The sequence below is a fragment of the Thalassophryne amazonica genome, chromosome 1 (assembly GCF_902500255.1).
Source record: "Thalassophryne amazonica chromosome 1, fThaAma1.1, whole genome shotgun sequence".
NCBI classification, from domain to species: Eukaryota; Metazoa; Chordata; class Actinopteri; order Batrachoidiformes; family Batrachoididae; genus Thalassophryne; species Thalassophryne amazonica.
In genome coordinates, this window is record NC_047103.1 from 107,592,273 (window position 1) to 107,612,063 (window position 19,791).

General features: G+C 41.0%; 1 protein-coding gene across 2 annotated transcripts in view; it reads right to left on the reverse strand.

The window, feature by feature from the left end:
- chrm4a (cholinergic receptor, muscarinic 4a) overlaps window positions 1-19,791 on the reverse strand; it is a 192,186-nt gene that overhangs the window by 44,612 nt on the left and 127,783 nt on the right. Inside the window, exon 4 of one of the 2 annotated variants that reach the window (XM_034173199.1) lies at window positions 827-916. The exons of the other annotated variant lie outside the window; for it this stretch is intronic. Within the exon in view, the coding sequence (XP_034029090.1) occupies window positions 827-916 (90 nt within the window). The remainder of the gene's footprint in view (window positions 1-826; window positions 917-19,791) is intronic. 2 annotated transcript variants of the gene reach the window in all.

Here is a 19,791-nt window from a genome sequence, read left to right on the forward strand (position 1 = left end):
ATTTCAACCTCTCGCTCGTTTAACTTTTTTACATTCAGTGTGATTGTGGTCCTTCTACATTTTCTTTTTCATTTCTGTGTTGTTCTGTGACAGAACAGATATATCTTTTGAGTGATGTGAACATGCAGATGACTTTTTGAGGTTATGTCGATGCCCATTCATAAAAAAAAGTTGGGAGTGAAAAGCATAATCATAAGAAGAAGAACAACAAAAAGAAACAAGCTTTACATATTGAAAATGCAGCTGAAAAAAAAATGTTCTTACACATTGCCAAAAGATGATTTCAAATGTTTGACAAATTCAATGAAAAGCCAACATAAAGCCTCTTAATTAGGGATTGGGCCACCACTTGCCACTGGGAGAACTTCAATATACCACACCACTGATTCTACAAGTGTCTGGAACTTCAGCAGCAGCTCAAAATACCATTTTCTGAAAAGATACTCCCTTCTTTGATGTTTTGATGATCATGCTGGACACTGCTGTCTGACTTCTTAGTTCAAAAATCTTCAAAAGTTGTTTATTTAGGAGGGCTGCAACAACCATAGTGTATGATTCACATTATTTTCCAGCTCAACTATTCAGTGAGCCTCCTGGATGGATGATAGTATTAACTGTGTTTCTCCACATATTTATTGAAGTTTTTTCTTTAATGTTTCACTTGTCTATACGTGATGAGGTACTTTTCAGAACAATTGTGATAGTTGTTCGAAAACCAAGTGGGCAAAATGATACTTGAAGTTCAACCGAAGCATTAAAGCAGGATATATCAAGTTGTCAGTCAATTTACAAATGTGTGGACAATACATAAAAGATAGACACCAACTTTTGTTGTCTCGACGCTGTTGGTTTTCTCCTTTGGTTCTGGTGGCGGAATAATTGCTATGGATGAATCATTGGAACTCTCCTTTTCATCCTGGATAGACAGAGAGACATAACGCCAGATGTTGCTTATTAATATTTATTTATTGGTGGCAATAGTGGGTTGTCCATTAACTGATATGTCAGGAACTGAATCCCAGCTACACTTGTCAAAGTCTATTTGAAAGTCTATAAGTATGTTGCAAGACAGTTTTTTTTAATGTGGTGCAAGAAAGAAAGAAAGAAAGAAAGAAAGAAAGAAAGAAAGAAAGAAAGAAAGAAAGAAAGAAAGAATGAATGAATGAACTGATGCAACCCCAAGTCAGAAAAACTTGGGGCAGTTTGGAAAATGCAAAAAAACACAATACAATTATAGAAAAATAACAATAAAAAAAAAAAAAACAGTGATTCTTACACTTACTTTGACTTCTATTTCAAGACCAAATCATGATAGTGTTACCATGATAGTGAGCTGACCACTCACTATCATGGTAACACTTCTCCAGGGTTTTCCTGGAGAAATTGATGAAATCCAGAGAAGTCCAAAACATTCAAGAATGCTTTGTTGAAGTGATCTGAAGACTTATTAATGTGGATATTAAAATCACCAACAAATGAATTGTATCTGCATGTGTGACAAAATCAGCCAGAAAAATCACCAAATTCAACAAAAAAAAATTGCCATAGGTGCCAGGAGGTCAAAACCCAGCTAACAGCTAATGTTATCATAACATTACCATACGGTTCTCACAAGGTCAAGTTTTGTACCATTGTGAGAATGTTCTCAGAATGTTTGAATTGATCCTTAAAATATTTTTTTCTTAAGTAAATCAAATGGGAAAATGAACTTAATAATTTAAAAGCATCGTCTAGTCTAGTTCTTTAGTAACATTAATGGAACATTGCAGGGAAATTTTAAATTATATGTATATAAACTGTGACTGTGACTGGTGACCTCTACTGGTGGTTGGCTCTGACTGCGGTATTGTATCACTTCCTGTTCCGGAGCACAGCAGTGTTTTACCGTATCTGTTAGCTGTTTAATCTGCACAGTTAGATTGATCTAGTTAACTGGATAACGATTTGTTTCACAGTGTAATCTTCACGTGCCTTAACTAAAGCACTCCCTCTGCTGAATCACCTCTAAATTATTTACACATTATTCACTTTGTTTGTTTTTAGGAATCCGCTAGCTTCGCGCAGCTACTAGCTCTTAGCCGGTTTAGCATGGCAGCTTCTCCTGTCTCTCCAGCACTTTTCTGCTCTGGGTGTGAAATGTTTAGTTATTCCTTGGCCTCCTTTAGCAGTAATGGTACTTGTAATAAGTGTAGCTTATTCGTAGCTTTGGAGGCCAGGATGGGCGAATTGGAGACTCGGCTCCGCACCGTGGAAAATCCTAGAGCTAGCCAGGCCCCTGTAGTCGGTGCGGACCAAGGTAACTTAGTTCCCCTCCAGCATATCCCGAGCAGCCAGGAAAGCAGGCCGACTGGGTGGCTGTGAGGAGGAAGCGTAGTCCTAAACAGAAGCCCCGTGTACACCGCCAACCCATTCACATTTCTAACCGTTTTTCCCCACGCGGCGACACACCCGCCGAGGAACAAACTCTGGTTATTGGTGACTCTGTTTTGGGAAATGTGAAGTTAGCGACACCAGCAACCATAGTCAATTGTGTTCCGGGGGCCAGAGCAGGCGACATTGAAGGAAATTTGAAACTGCTGGCTAAGGCTAAGTGTAAATTTGGTAAGATTATAATTCACGTCAGCAGTAATGACACCGGGTTACGCCAATTGGAGGTCACTAAAATTAACATTGAATCGGTGTGTAACTTCACAAAAACAATGTCGGACTCTGTAGTTTTCTCTGGGCCCCTCCCCAATTGGACCGGGAGTGACATGTTTAGCCGCATGTTCTCCCTGAATTGCTGGCTGTCTGAGTGGTGTCCAAAAAATGAGGTGGGCTTCATAGATAATTGGCAAAGCTTCTGGGGAAAACCTGGTCTTGTTAGGAGAGACGGCATCCATCCCACTTTGGATGGAGCAGCTCTCATTTCTAGAAATCTGGCCAATTTTATTAAATCCTCCAAACCGTGACTACCCAGGGTTGGGACCAGGAAGCAGAGTTGTAGTCTTACACACCTCTCTGCAGCTTCTCTCCCCCTGCCATCCCCTCATTACCCCATCCCTGTAGAGACGGTGGCTGCTCCCAGACCACCAATAACCAGCAAAAATCTATTTAAGCATAAAAATTCAAAAAGAAAATATAATATAGCACCTTCAACTGCACCACAGACTAAAACAGTTAAATGTGGTCTATTAAACATTAGATCTCTCTCTTCTAAGTCCCTGTTAGTAAATGATATAATAATTGATCAACATATTGATTTATTCTGCCTTACAGAAACCTGGTTACAGCAGGATGAATATGTTAGTTTAAATGAGTCAACACCCCCGAGTCACACTAACTGCCAAAACGCTTGTAGCACAGGCAGAGGCAGAGGATTAGCAGCAATCTTCCACTCCAGCTTATTAATTAATCAAAAACCCAGACAGAGCTTTAATTCATTTGAAAGCTTGACTCTTAGTCTTGTCCATCCAAATTGGAAGTCCCAAAAACCAGTTTTATTTGTTGTTATCTATCGTCCACCTGGTCGTTACTGTGAGTTTCTCTGTGAATTTTTGAACCTTTTGTCTGACTTAGGGCTTAACTCAGATAAGATAATTATAGTGGGCGATTTTAACATCCACACAGATGCTGAGAATGACAGCCTCAACACTGCATTTAATCTATTGTTAGACTCGATTGGCTTTGCTCAAAATGTAAATGACTCCAACCACCACTTTAATCATACCTTAGATCTTGTTCTGACTTATGGTATGGAAATTGAAGACTTAACAGTATTCCCTGAAAACCCCCTTCTGTCTGATCATTTCTTAATAACATTTACATTTACTCTGATGGACTACCCAGCAGTGGGGAATAAGTTTCATTACAGTAGAAGTCTTTTTTTCTTTAATATTTATTTCATTCATTTAAAAGAAAAACAGAAAAGCAAAAAACAAAAGCACCACAATACCAGAATGAAAAGGAGCAGAAAGAAGAACAAGTCTTATGATTTCTGCCCCTTTTAACAATACAATCTTTCAATATACAGCATCATAGTCAACATTATTTAACAGATTGCATTTCTTTAACTTGTCACATACCACTGACCCATTTCATAATTATGACCATTAATTAATAGATTACATCACTGACAGGTTACATTTAAACTTAAGACACTCCAAACATTATTAACAGTTTACTTTTTTTTTTTTGACTTTCTTGCAGCCCACTGACTTACTTCATAGTTTCATACTTACTTAATACATCTAATTTAATATGTTTTTTAAATAATTTAAGCGACCTTAATTCTTTAATTTCTTTATTAAGATTGTTCCATAATTTGACACCATTTACTGCAATACTCCTTTCCTTTACTTTGGTTCTAAATCTTGGTTTTTTAAAGACTTCTATTCCTTTCAATTTATAACTACTTACTCTTTTTTCAAACATATTTTGAATGTTTGTTGGTAAAGTATTTTTATTAACTTGGTACATCGTTTGTAATATTTTCAAATCAACTAAATCATGAAATTTAAGTACCCTATACTTAATAAACAATGGATTAGATGAATCTCTAAAACCACTGTTACTAATCACTTTTAAAGCTCTTTTCAGCAAATTAAATAAAGGTTGTATATAGGTTGTATATGTTGATCCCCAGATTTCTACACAGTAAGTTAAATATGGGACAATCAATGAATTGTACAATGTTAATAAACCATAACTATTTAATGAATATTTTACTTTATGCAAAACAGCAATGGCTTTTGCTATTTTTCCTTTTATGTAATTTATGTGTGACTTCCATGTAAGATCTTCATCAATCATGACTCCTAAAAATTTCATTTCTTTTACCCTTTGTATATCCATTCCATCTATTTGTAATGACACATTATTTTCTTTCGCTCTATCATTAAACAATATGAAATTTGTCTTATTAATATTTAGTGACAATCTGTTTATATCAAACCAATGTTTAACTTTTTCCAACTCTGTATTTATCACTTGTGCTACTTCCTGTATATCTGATCCAGAGTAAAACAGCGTTGTATCATCAGCAAATAAAATGCTGCCAAGCACATTGGATACATTCACAAAATCATTGATATACAAAATAAACAGTTTGGGTCCAAGTACCGATCCTTGTGGTACTCCATAAATAATGTTACACAATTCTGATTTGGTATTATTTATCTGAACAAACTGTTTTCTATTTTCTAAGTAGCTTTTTACCCACTGATGTGCAACACCTCTTATTCCATATTGTTGTAACTTGTGGAGCAATCTTGAGTGGTCTATAACATCAAAAGCCTTTTTCAGGTCAATAAAAATACTTACAAAATAATCCTTATTATCTATTGTTGTTGATATTTTCTCTATTAGTTCCATAATTGCCATAGCTGTCGAATGTTTTGTTCTGAATCCATACTGAGCATTATTTAAAATATGATGTTTCTCAATAAATTTATCCAATCTTGTTACAAAAACTTTTTCCATAATTTTAGAAAACTGTGGAAGCAATGATACTGGCCTGTAATTAGAAAAATTATGTTTGTCTCCATTTTTATATAATGGGACTACCTTAGCAATTTTCATTTCATCTGGAAAAACCCCAGTTGACAGAGACAGATTACAAATATAAGTAAATGGTTCAATAACAATTTCTATTATACTTTTTACAGTCATCATGTCTAAATCTTCATGGTCAGTTGATCTTTTGCTTACACAGTTTTTTACAATATTTCTTATTTCATCTTTTTCCACATTGTCCAGGAAAATACTATTGACCGTATTTACCAATGTACATAATTTATCTTCTATTATTGGTTTATTTCCCACCAGACTTGACCCTACATTTGAAAAATAATCATTAAACCCATTTGCAACTTCTTTTATATCATATATCTCTTTATTTTCCTTAACAAAGTAATTTGGAATAGTTTCTTTCGTTCCATCACTATCAATCACACTTTTTATAATTCCCCATGTTACCCTCATATTATCTTTACTCTTATTTAGTTTTTCACTGTAATAATCTTTTTTTTGTTTCCTAATTATTGTTAATAGTTTATTTTTATATTTTTTGTATTTATGTTCTGATTCCTTTGTTTGCAATTTTAAAAAGCACCTGTAGAAATAGTTTTTCTTTGCACAAGCATTTTTTATTCCCTTTGTCAGCCATGGTTTATTTACTCTTTTCTTACTAATTTCAATTAATTTACAATTTTTATTGTATGATTTCATCAATATTTTCATAAATGAGTTATATGCTACATTAACATCACTGACATAAACTTCTTCCCAGTTTTGATTTTTAAGGTCATATTTTAATGCCTCTAAGGCTTTTACTGACTTATCTCTTTTAAAGTTTATATCAGTTTTTTTGTTGTACCTATTTTTATATTTAAATATTGAAAAAATTGGTAAATGGTCGCTAATATCTGTCATGAAGATCCCATTCTTGATAATTTCATCTGTTCTGTTTGTAAATATATTATCAATTACCGTTGCACTTTGCGATGTAATTCTGGTTGGTTTTGTTATCAAGGGGAATAACCCCAAACTATACACTGTATTCACAAAATCACTTGATCTTTGGCAGCTGGAGCTTTCTATGTTAATATTAAAGTCCCCACACATAAAAAGCGTTTTGTTTTTAATTTGATGGAATAATTCAATTATTTTATCTGTAAATTTCACAACACAAGAATCTGGTGCTCTGTATACACAACTAACTAAAATATTCTTAGATGTTTCATGTACAAGTTCCACTGTTACAATTTCTATGACATCATTCATAATTGTCATTTCTTCAACAATTGTACACATCAGATCTGTTTTTGTATACAGAGCAATACCACCGCCTTTTTTATATCTTCTGTTTACAAAATACAGCTCATATCCCTCCATTTGAACTTCATCCATGAGATCATCTTTAAGCCAAGATTCAGTGATTGCAACAATACTAAATCTATTTTTAAACTGATTTAAATAATCTTTTATTTGTGACATTTTACAATACAAGCTTCGACTATTTATATGTATGAGTGACAGGGTATCTTCTGCAATTTTTTCACTATTCAGCTGTTCTACTGTATAATACTCACAACCAATCGTTTTTAAGTCAAATATACTTTCATCAATATTAGTGTCTATGTCATATATTTTATCCTCTGTTTCCATGTTTGATCTGATTTTTTGTTGGTCCAATTACCAACAGATGTTATATTTGATTGTCTATTCAGGTCTGTATTTCGTAAGGTCCTCCATGTTTTTGATTTGTATACCGTTTGTTCCTTCTTTCACTCTAATCCACACCCTACAATTCCAGACCCATGTAGCAACAATATGTTTCTGTTTTCTTAGTAGTCTTGCTTCCCTAGCAATATCTGCATTTTTTTTTTGTTAGATGCTCATTTATATAGACACTCGTTCCTTTCAAATTCTTTGCCTGTCTTAATAACTCATATTTATATTTTCTGCTTGTAAATCGTATAACAATGTTAGATAGTTTATTTTTTCTATCTTTAGTTGGAATAGTATAACAGTCTGATATTGTATCTTGATGGATGACAACACCTTTTTGATATAAAAAGTTTGTAACTTGTTGTTCCAATGATTGTCTTTCTTCAGGTGGTGCATCCTCCCCACTGGCTACACCAGAATCCACCACCCTTGCATATGTCCGATGCCTTGTTTCTAGTCCAGATATTATAACGTCATCTTTTCTAGTAAATTGTTCAAGTTCATCTACACGTTGCTCAAGTTTCTTAATGATCTTGTCCTTCTCTTTAACCAGATTTTGGAGTTCTTTAATTTCCACCATCAGTTTGTCTAGATTAGACATGTCTTTTGATATATGGTTTAATGAGGTCTTTATCTCCTCTATATCTTCCTCGAGTTTATCTGTTTTCCTGGGTGGTGCCATGCCGACTGTCGTGGCTCAGTATGGCCACTATTGATTACAAAAACAATTCTCACCAGTAGCCTCCACCACCACAGGTCCGGTAGCCGCACCCCAACCCTCCCCGTTGCTAACCTCGTTCACAGCCGCCCCAGCCACGGTCGTAGCCGCCGCCAGCCCTGGATGTAGCCGCTGCTAGCCGCGGATGTAGCCGACGCCTCGGGCCTGGATGTATCGCCGCCACCGATGCCTCGGGCCTGAATGAACCGCCTCCACCGATGCCTCCGCTGCTAGCCTCGGACGTAGCCGCTGTTAACCTCGGATGTAGCCGACGCCTCGGGCCTGGATGTATCGCCGCCACCGATGCCTCGGCCTGGATGAACCGCCTCCACCGATGCCTCCGCCGCCAGCCACGGATGTAGCCGCTGCTAGCCTCGGATGTAGCCGCTGCTAGCCTCGAACGTAGCCGCTGCTAGCCTCGGACGTAGCCGCTGTTAGCCTCAGATCTTAGCTATCTTAGCTAATTATAGGCCAAACTACAACCTTCCTTTTCTCTGAAAAATTCTTGAAAGGGTAGTTGTAAAACAGCTAAGTGATCATCTGCAGAGGAATGGTCTATTTGAAGAGTTTCAGTCAGGTTGTAGAATTCATCATAGTACAGAAACAGCATTAGTGAAGGTTACAAATGATCTTCTTATGGCCTCAGACAGTGGACTCATCTCTGTGCTTGTTCTGTTCGACCTCAGTGCTGCTTTTGATACTGTTGACCATAACATTTTATTACAGAGATTAGAGCATGCCATAGGTATTAAAGGCACTGCGCCGCGGTGGTTTAAATCATATTTATCTAATAGATTACAATTTGTTCATGTAAATGGGGAATCTTCTTCACAGACTAAGGTTAATTATGGAGTTCCACAAGGTTCTGTGCTAGGACCAATTTTATTCACTTTATACATGCTTCCCTTAGGCAGTATTTTTAGACAGCATTGCTTAAATTTTCATTGTTATGCAGATGATACCCAGCTTTAAAACTAATTCATGCATTTATTTCCTCTAGGCTGGACTATTGTAATTCATTATTATCAGGCTGTCCTAAAAGTTCACTGAAAAGCCTTCAGTTAATTCAAAATGCAGCAGCTAGAGTACTGACAGGGATTAGAAGGAGAGAGCATATCTCACCCATATTGGCCTCTCTTCATTGGCTTCCTGTTAATTCTAGAATAGAATTTAAAATTCTTCTTCTTACTTATAAGGTTTTGAATAATCAGGTCCCATCTTATCTTAGGGACCTCATAGTACCATATCACCCCAATAGAGCGCTTCGCTCTCAGACTGCAAGCTTACTTGTAGTTCCTAGGGTTTGTAAGAGTAGAATGGGAGGCAGAGCCTTCAGCTTTCAGGCTCCTCTCCTCTGGAACCAGCTCCCAATTCGGATCAGGGAGACAGACACCCTCTCTACTTTTAAGATTAGGCTTAAAACTTTCCTTTTTGCTAAAGCTTATAGTTAGCGCTGGATCAGGTGACCCTGAACCATCCCTTAGTTATGCTGCTATAGACTTGGACTGCTGGGGGGTTCCCATTATGCACTGAGTTTCTTTCTCTTTTTGCTTTTTATGCACCACTCTGCATTTAATCATTAGTGATTGATCTCTGCTCCCCTCCACAGCATGTTTTTTTCCTGGTTCTCTCCCTCAGCCCCAACCAGTCCCAGCAGAAGACTGCCCTCCTTGAGCCTGGTTCTGCTGGAGCTGCTGGAAAAACTCCCTTCCTGTTAAAAGGGAGTTTTTCCTTCCCACTGTCGCCAAGTGCTTGCTCACAGGGGGTCGTTTTGACCCTTGGGGTTTTTCCGTAATTACTGTATGGCTTTGCCTTACAATATAAAGCGCCTTGGGGCAACTGTTTGTTGTGATTTGGCGCTATATAAATAAAATTGATTTGATTTGATACCATCATAATCTATTCTGTTGTAACATAGCCTCAGTGCTTATCAAATCAAATTAATTTTATTCAGCACTGGTTATAAGATCTTTGGTCTTGGCTATGGTGGACAGGTTGGAGTGTGATTGATTGAGTGTGTGAACAGGTGTCTTTTATACAGGTAACAAGTTCCAACAGGTGCAATTAATACAGGTAAAGCGTGTAGAATAAGAGGGCTTCTTAAAGAAAAATTAACAGGTCTGTGTGAGCCAGAATTCTTGCTGGTTGGTGCATGTTCAAATACTTATTTGCAGCAGTAACATACAAATAAATTATTAAAAAAATCATACGCGTACATTGTGATTTCCGGATTTTTTTTTTTTTTAGATTATGTCTCTCACCGTGGACATGCACCTAAGACGAAAATTTCAAACCCCTCCATAATTTCTAAGTGGGAGAACTTGCAAAATTGCAGCGTGTTCACATACTTACTTTCCTCACTATATATATATATATATATATATATATATATATATATATATATATATATATATTTATGTATTTCAAATATTTTGATGGCAACCAACATTTACAATGACTGACAAACATACTGACCATTCATCGGTGCTTCTGAACAGTAATAGTATAATCAAGATGATACATGTTTATGAGAACCTCGAATTACAACCTTTTCAGTATACTGGCATCATATACAGGATCTGGAATATGAGATAGATCCAGACAATCATTTCTATTCCTTCACAAATAGTAACTGTAAGTATTATACAGAGGAACAATATAATAACTGCATTACAAATGATGGGAAATGATCAATAATCCACTTTAATAGTAGGAGTCTACAAATTTTGGGGAGTATCAAAGACAATTTAAAACAATTTTGTAAACCATTCAGTATAACTGCCATAACGGAACCTTGGCTTGCAGAGGGTAATGATACAAACTATGAGTTGGAGGGTTATGAATTCAATCATCTGAATTGACAAAATAGAGGATGAGGAGTGGCTTTGTATGTTGATAAAAGGCTTCACTACAAAATTAAAATCAAATGACAATGGCTGTGGAAAATCTTTTGGAAGCCATCACAATCAAAATAAGTATGGAAAAAGGTAAAAATATAATTATTAGCTGCATATATAGAGCTCTGGGCTCTAAGATTGAAGAGTTTCAAAATTGGATAGAGAAGTTTTTTTTTTTCTTTTTTTTCACAGATGTGTAATAAGTGAGTATTTGTCTGTGGATATATAAACATTGATCTCTTAAACTCGTATCAGCATAAAGTGACAGAGGATTTGATTACTACTATGTACTGTCTAACTTTATATCCAGAAATTACTCAGCCTTCAAGAATAACTTCACATTCAGCAACTCTCACTGATAATATATTTACGAATGATATTGATACCAAACATTAAGTGGTTTATTAATTAATGATATTAGTGACCATTTACCAATTTTTATAGTAACTGATCTAAATGTCAATAAAAAATGTACTGAGAAAACACAATATTGTAAATGCCTGCAAGAATCTATCACTACTTTAAAAAATGATTTACTTTTACAGGATTGGAATCCCATTTCTGAGTAGCAAGATGCAAATTTAATATATTCTGAATTTGAAAACATATTTCTCAATATATACAACAGAAATTGTCCAATTATAAAGTATAAATGTTATATATATATATATATATATATATATATATATATATATATATATATACATATATATATAGATAGATATATAGATATAGATATATATATAAAGTATAATAAAAATAATAAATATAAAGTTAACCCATGGATAACAAAAGGTCCTCAACAGGCTTGTAAGAAGAAAAATATGCTATACAGAGAATTCATTAAACTAAACGATAATAAAAATAACATAAAGGAAACATGGAAAATACTGAATAGTATTATTGCAAATAAACCAGGGCTGTGAAATGAAAATTGTGAAATCCGAGGAAAATTTTCAGGGGGTCTGGGGGGTGCAGCTGGGGTCTACGGCCCTGTGGGGCCCCAGAATTAATTTTTTTATCTAATGATACTTTTTCAGCATCTCCTGGAAGAACAAATCTCAAATCGCATATTTAAATGATCCTACATTCAACCTTTTATTTGACCTGTCAATGATGATGTTGAAATAACAGAATATGATGTGGAAGTAGGACCTGGAATGATTTTCCTTTGAATCGTAAACCAAATTATGCATTAACTCAGAACAATTAAACTACATGAAATTTATGAAGACTGAAAAGACTGTTACAGTACTTCAAAAACCACAGCTAAAGCTTGTAGAATATTTTGAAAATCAGGGTAAAATATCAATAACATACCTTATAGTAAAAAGGCACTTATATTCTTGTGTAAATTAATGCAGCCTAAATCCATTCAAAACCACAATGTCTTTTTTACAATGAAAGAAAGTCTAGATTAGTGAAGAAAAGTCACAGAATCTTGTCAAAAATCCTGTTTGAACAGCAGAATGTTTATTTTCCAGGGAGAGAAAAATTCTTACCGTGTTTTCCTGAGAGGGCACAGTTCACTTTTCCAGTGCCAGCGATGATTCCACGGATTCTTGTCCTTATAAGACTTTTTCAAACAGTCTTTCTCGCCATCTTCTCTCTGTGCGACGTTGCTCCGTGATGCAGACATGCTGCACAAATCTTCTTTTAAAAACTTGAAAGCCCTAAAAGTTTGGGATGTCCACATGCTACGTTTAGCTTAAGCGCCGCACAGGAGCCACACGGCGTTACCGTAGCAACCAACCAGTCCTGCTTTATGACAACTGTCGTAACAGCTACGCTCTGAGTGGCATTTTTCCTCCGCGAAACTCCACGGATCCGAGGAAACTGATTTGTATCTGTAACACACAGATCAGTGTCTGCGGACTTATAAAACTTACACGATGTCGTAAAAAAAGAGAACGCTTTGCGATAAGCATTTTAAAAACTCAGTGATGATCACGATTAAATACATCACTAACACCCCACCCCCCTCCCCATGATGAAATCCGCGGAATCCCGTGGATTCGCTGAGTTTTCACAGCCCTGATAAACCCAAATCAAATAACTACCCAATATACTTTACTTGTAACAATAAACATGAATATAACATGAGCCATGTAGTGAATAGATTCAATAAATTTTTTGCTAATCCCACACAGCCCATGGGAAAATCAGCAATTTTAATCGCCAGGAATCCGCACACAATGTTTCTTGGCCCAATTGCCTTCTTAATTTCCTCAGCGTAATTTCACTTGTGAAATTAGCATTTTGTATCTCACCAATACTAGATCAATCTAAGTCCTTAAGAATTTTTTTCATATCTTCCACTTTAGTTTTTGAGGTTTCCATGTATAATCACTCTCACTCACTCTTCTTCAACCGCTTATTGGAGATTGGGCGTGGGGTCCAGGCATCTTCTTCTTTGTCTTTCGGCTGTTCCTGTTAGGGGTCGCCACAGCAGATCAATCGTTTCCATCTCACCCTGTCCTCTGTATCTTCCTCTGTCACACCAACCACCTGCATGTCCTCCCTCAGCACATCCATAAACCTCCTCTTTGGCCTCCCTCTTCTCCTCATGCCTGGTGGCTCCATCCTCAGCATCCTTTTCCCTATATACCCTGGGTCCCTCCTCTGCACATGTCCAAACCATTTCAATCTCGCCTCTCTGACTTTGTCTCCAAACCGGCCCACCTGAGCTGTCCCTCTGATATGTTCATTCCTAATCTTGTCCATTCTCATCACTCCCAAAGACAATCTCAACATCTTCAGCTCTGCCACCTCCAGCTCTGCCTCCTGTCTTTTTGTTAGTGCCACTGTCTCTAAGCCGTACAACATAGCTGGTCTCACTACTGTCTTGTAGGCTTTCCCCTTCACTCTTGCTGATATTCTTCGGTCACAAATCACTCCTGCCACCTTTCTCCACCCACTCCACCCTGCCTGCACTCTCTTCTTCACCTCTTTACCACATTCTCCATTACTTTGAACAGTTGACCCCAAATATTTAAACTCATCTACTTTTGCCACTTCTACTCCTTGTAACTGCACTATTCCACTGGGCTCCCTCCCATTCACACACATATACTCAGTCTTGCTTCTACTAACTTTCATTCCCCTTCGCTCCAAAACATATCTCCACATCTCCAGACTAGACTCATCTTGCTCTCTACTCTCACTATAGATTGCAATGTCATCTGCAAACATCATAGTCCATGGGGACTCCTGTCTGATCTCATCCATCAACCTGTCCATCACCACTGCAAACAAGAAAGGACTCAGAGCTGATCCTTGGTGTAATCCCACCTCCACCTTGAATGAGTCTGTCATTCCGACTGCGCATCTCACTGCTGTCACACTATTCTTGTACATGTCCTGCACTACCCTAACATACTTTTCTGCCACTCCAGACTTCCTCATACAATACCACAGCTCTTCTCTTGGGACCCTATCATAAGCTTTTTCTAAGTCCACAAATACACAATGTAACTCTTTTTGGCCTTCTCTGTACTTTTCCAACAGTATTCTCAGAGCAAACATTGCATCTGCAGTGCTCTTTCTTGGCATGAAACCATACCGCTGCTCACAGATCTTCACCTGTTTTCTAAGTCTCACTTCTACTACTCTTTCTCATAACTTCATGCTGTGGCTGATCAACTTTATGCCTCTGTAGTTACTGCAGCTCTGCACATCACCCTTGTTCTTGAAAATAAGAACCAGCACACTTCATCTCCACTCCTCAGGCATCCTCTCACTTTCCAAGATTTTATTAAACAATCTGGTTAGAAACTCTACTGCCATCTCTCTTAGACATTTCCATGCCTCCACTGGAATGTCATCTGGACCAACTGCCTTTCCACTCTTCATCCTCTTCATAGCAGCCCTCACTTCTTCCTTACTAATCTCTTGTACTTTCTGATTTACTCTCACCACATCATCCAGCTTTTTCTCTCGCTAATTTTCTTCATTCATCAGCTCTTCAAAATATTCCCTCCACCTTCTCAGCACAGACTCCTCACTTGTCAGCACATTACCATGTGCATCTTTTACCACCCTAACCTGCTGCACATCTTTTCCAGCTCTGTCCCTTTGTCTGGCCAGTTGGTACAAGTCCTTTTCTGCTTCCTTGCTATTCAACTTCTTGTACAGCTAGCAATATCCCTTTTCATTTGCTTTTGCCACTTCTCTTTTCGCCTTATGCTGCATTTCCTTGTACTCCTGTCTACTTTCTTCATCTCTCCGACTATCCCAAAACTTTTTTGACAGCGTCTTTCTCCTTATACTTTCCTGGACCTCTTCATTCCACCACCAAGTCTCCTTGTCTTCCTTCCACTGTCCAGATGTCACACCCAATACTGTCCTAGCTGTCGCCCTCACCACATCTGCAGTACTTTTCCAGTTGTCCAAAACTGCTTCCCCTCCCACCAGTGCTTCTCTCACCTGCTCGCTAAATTTCAAATCAAATCAAAATCAATTTTATATAGTGCCAAACCACAACAAACAGTTGCCCCAAGGTGCTTTATATTGTAAGGCAAGGCCATACAATAATTACGGAAAAACCCCAACGGTCAAAACGACCCCCTGTGAGCAAGCACTTGGCAACAGTGGGAAGGAAAAACTCCCTTTTAACAGGAAGAAACCTCCAGCAGAACCAGGCTCAGGGAGGGGCAGTCTTCTGCTGGGACTGGTTGGGGCTGACGGAGAGAACCAGGAAAAAGACATGCTGTGGAGGGGAGCAGAGATCTAATGATTAAATGCAGAGTGGTGCATACAGAGCAAAAAGAGAAAGAAACACTCAGTGCATCATGGGAACCCCCCAGCAGTCTAAGTCTATAGCAGCATGACTAAGGGATGGTTCAGGGTCACCTGATCCAGCCCTAACTATAAGCTTTAGCAAAAAGGAAAGTTTTAAGCCTAATCTTAAAAGTAGAGAGGGTGTCTGTCTCCCTGATCTGAATTGGGAGCTGGTTCCACAGGAGAGGAGCCTGAAAGCTGAAGGCTCTGCCTCCCATTCTACTCTTACAAACCCTAGGAACTACAAGTAAGCCTGCAGTCTGAGAGCGAAGCGCTCTATTGGGGTGATATGGTACTATGAGGTCCCTAAGATAACCTGATTATGACCTGATTATTCAAAACCTTATAAGTAAGAAGAAGAATTTTAAATTCTATTCTAGAATTAACAGGAAGCCAATGAAGAGAGGCCAATATGGGTGAGATATGCTCTCTCCTTCTAGTCCCTGTCAGTACTCTAGCTGCAGCATTTTGAATTAACTGAAGGCTTTTCAGGGACCTTTTAGCACAACCTGATAATAATGAATTACAATAGTCCAGCCTAGAGGAAATAAATGCATGAATTAGTTTTTCAGCATCACTCTGAGACAAGACCTTTCTGATTTTAGAGATATTGCGCAAATGCAAAAAAGCAGTCCTACATATTTGTTTAATATGCGCATTGAATGACATATCCTGATCAAAAATGACTCCAAGATTTCTCACAGTATTACTAGAGGTCAGGGTTGTTGTGAAAGTGTAGTGACACGGACCCACAACAGGGGGCACAAATGAACAGCCAATAGATGAGCCAAAAGGTAACAATTTAATGTTGTGAAATGTGCACAACGAACATACAGACAATCTCAGAATATAATTACAGTCAATCCACAAAGGTGACGTGTGGGCAGGCTCAAGGATAGAAGACGTCTGTCCTGAGAAGAGCCGGAACCACACGATTTCCGCCGCCACAGAACCTGGTGAATACTGGAGCCGCCAAGTCCCTAATTCCCAGGTGATCACCGTTACTCGACTGTCGGATCTGGTACTGCTGGCGAGAACAAAGACAGTCAAGTGTGGGTGTGTGTACACCCAGTAACAACAGCGGTGGGAATGCCACCTCCACCTCTCACTCAATAACTGCAGAGTACTGTAGATTCCTCAGGGGAAAAGAGTGCCTTCAACGCTCTCTCAGCTTTCACCGACGGAGGTACCAGTACTCCTGCAAACACTCACAATATACAAATATTGCAATCACAAATGGCTGAGGATATTACCTCCAATGAAGTATGATATCTCGGCAACGAGGTGGAGATGACGTCTGGTCTTTATGGAGTGAGAGGACGTTGAGTAGATGGGTGACAGCTGTCAAGAGGTAATGAGTGACAGCTGTCACCCCCGGCTGTGTCCATGGCGGCAGCGCCCTCTCGTGCCTGAAGCCCGCACTTCAGGCAGGGTGCCCTCTGGTGGTGGGCCAGCAGTACCTCCTCTTCTGGCGGCCCACACACAACAGGACCCCCCCCTCAACGGGCGCCTCCTGGCGCCCGACCCGGCTTGTTGGGGTGTCGACGGTAGAAGTCGGCCAGGAGGGCCGGATCCAGGATGAAGCTCCTCTTCACCCAGGAGCGTTCTTCGGGTCCATACCCCTCCCAGTCCACCAAGTACTGGAACCACCGGCCCATCCGATGGACATCCAGGAGCCGGCGCACCGTCCAAGCCGGCTCCCCTCGCCGGCGGTCTGCATGGGTCTTCGCCCTCGTCCGGGCCTTCAACAAGGCAGAGCGGGCGGAGCGCCACACCCGACGGCACGTCCGCAGGTGGGCCTGGACCGAGGGCACACCGACCTCTCCCTCCACCACGGGAAACAACGGGGGCTGATACCCCAAACACACCTCAAATGGGGAGAGGCCCGTGGCAGAAGACACCTGGCTGTTATGCGCATACTCGATCCAGGCCAGATGGTTACTCCAGGCCGTCAGGTGCGCAGATGCGACGCAGCGGAGGGTCTGTTCCAGTTCCTGGTTGGCCCGCTCTGCCTGTCCGTTCGTCTGTGGATGGTACCTGGACGAGAGGCTCACGGTGGCCCCCAGTTCCCTGCAGAAGCTCCTCCAGATGTGTGAGGAGAACTGGGGACCACGATCAGAGACAATGTCGGAGGGTATCCCATGCAGACGGACGACGTGGTGGAGCAGGAGGTCTGCTGTCTCCTGGGCTGTTGGGAGCTTCGGGAGGGCCACGAAGTGGGCCGCCTTGGAGAATCGGTCCACTATCGTGAAGATGGTGGTGTTGCCCTGGGACGGCGGGAGGCCCGTGACGAAATCCAGGCCGATGTGGGACCAGGAGCGATGAGGCACCGGCAGCGGCTGGAGGAGTCCTTGGGCCTTCTTATGTACTGCCTTGCCCCTGGCACAGGTGGTGCAGGCCTGGATATATTCCCGGACGTCGGCCTCCATAGACGCCCACCAGAAGCGCTGCCGGACAACTGCCACGGTCCTTCACACCCCTGGATGACAGGAGAGCTTGGAACCGTGACAAAAGTACAAGACTGCAGCTCTGGCCTCTGGTGGGACGTACAGACGGTTCTTCGGACCGGTTCCGGGGTCCGGGCTCCGTGCCAGGGCCTCCCGGACGGTCTTCTCCACGTCCCAGGTGAGGGTGGCCACGATAGTGGACTCCGGAATGATGGGCACCGGTGGATCCGACAGCACCGTTTTGACTTCGTCTTCGTGTACCCGGGACAAGGCATCCAATCTCTGGTTCTTGGTCCCAGGGCGATAGGTGATCCGGAAGTCAAAACGTCCGAAGAACAGTGACCAGCGGGCTTGCCTGGGGTTCAGCCGCTTGGCGGTCCTGATATACTCCAGGTTCCGATGGTCAGTGAAAACCGTGAATGGCACAGACGCTCCCTCCAACAGGTGTCTCCACTCCTCAAGAGCCTCTTTCACCACAAAGAGTTCTCGATTGCCGACGTCATAGTTCCGTTCAGCCGGGGTCAACCTGCGTGAAAAGTAGGCACACGGGTGAAGAACCTTATCGGTCTCTCCGCTCTCGGATAGCACGGCTCCTATCCCTGAGTCAGAGGCGTCCACTTCAACCACGAAGTGGCGGCTAGGGTCGGGCTGCACCAAAACTGGCGCAGTAGAGAACCGTCGTTTCAACTCCTTGAACGTGGCTTCGCACCGATCCGACCAGGTGAAGGGGACTTTTGGAGAGGTCAGGGCTGTCAGGGGGCTAACTACCTGACTGTAGCCCTTAATGAACCTCCTATAGAAATTAGCAAAGCCGAGGAACTGTTGCAGCTTCCTACGGCTTGTTGGTTGGGGCCAATCTCTCACCGCTGCAACCTTGGCCGGATCAGGGGCGACGGAGTTAGAGGAGATGATAAACCCCAGGAAGGACAAAGACGTGCGGTGAAACTCGCACTTCTCGCCCTTCACAAACAGTCGGTTCTCTAATAACCGCTGCAGGACCTGATGTACATGCTGGACATGGGTCTCAGGATCTGGAGAAAAGATGAGAATATCGTCCAGATATACGAAGACGAATCGGTGCAGAAAGTCCCGCAAGACATCGTTAACCAAGGCTTGGAACGTCGCGGGGGCGTTGGTGAGGCCGAACGGCATGACCAGGTACTCAAAGTGACCTAACGGGGTGTTAAATGCCGTCTTCCATTCGTCTCCCTTCCGGATCCGAACCAGGTGATACGCATTTCTAAGATCCAGCTTAGTAAAGATTTTGGCTCCATGCAGGGGGGTGAACACGGAATCCAACAATGGCAACGGGTATCGGTTGCGAACCGCAATCTCATTCAGCCCCCTGTAATCAATGCATGGACGGAGTCCGCCATCTTTCTTGCCCACAAAAAAGAAACCTGCCCCCATCGGGGAGGTGGAGTTCCGGATCAGCCCGGCAGCTAATGAGTCCCAGATGTAGGTCTCCATTGATTCGCGCTCAGGTCGTGAGAGGTTGTACAGCCTGCTGGACGGGAACATAGCGCCTGGAACCAAATCAATGGCACAATCGTACGGACGGTGCGGGGGAAGGGTGAGTGCCAGATCCTTGCTGAAGACGTCAGCAAGATCGTGGTACTCAACCGGCACTGCCGTCAGATTGGGAGGGACTTTGACCTCCTCCTTAGCCTGTAAACTGGGAGGAACCGAGGATCCTAAACACACCCGATGGCAGGTTTCGCTCCACTGAACCACCACCCCA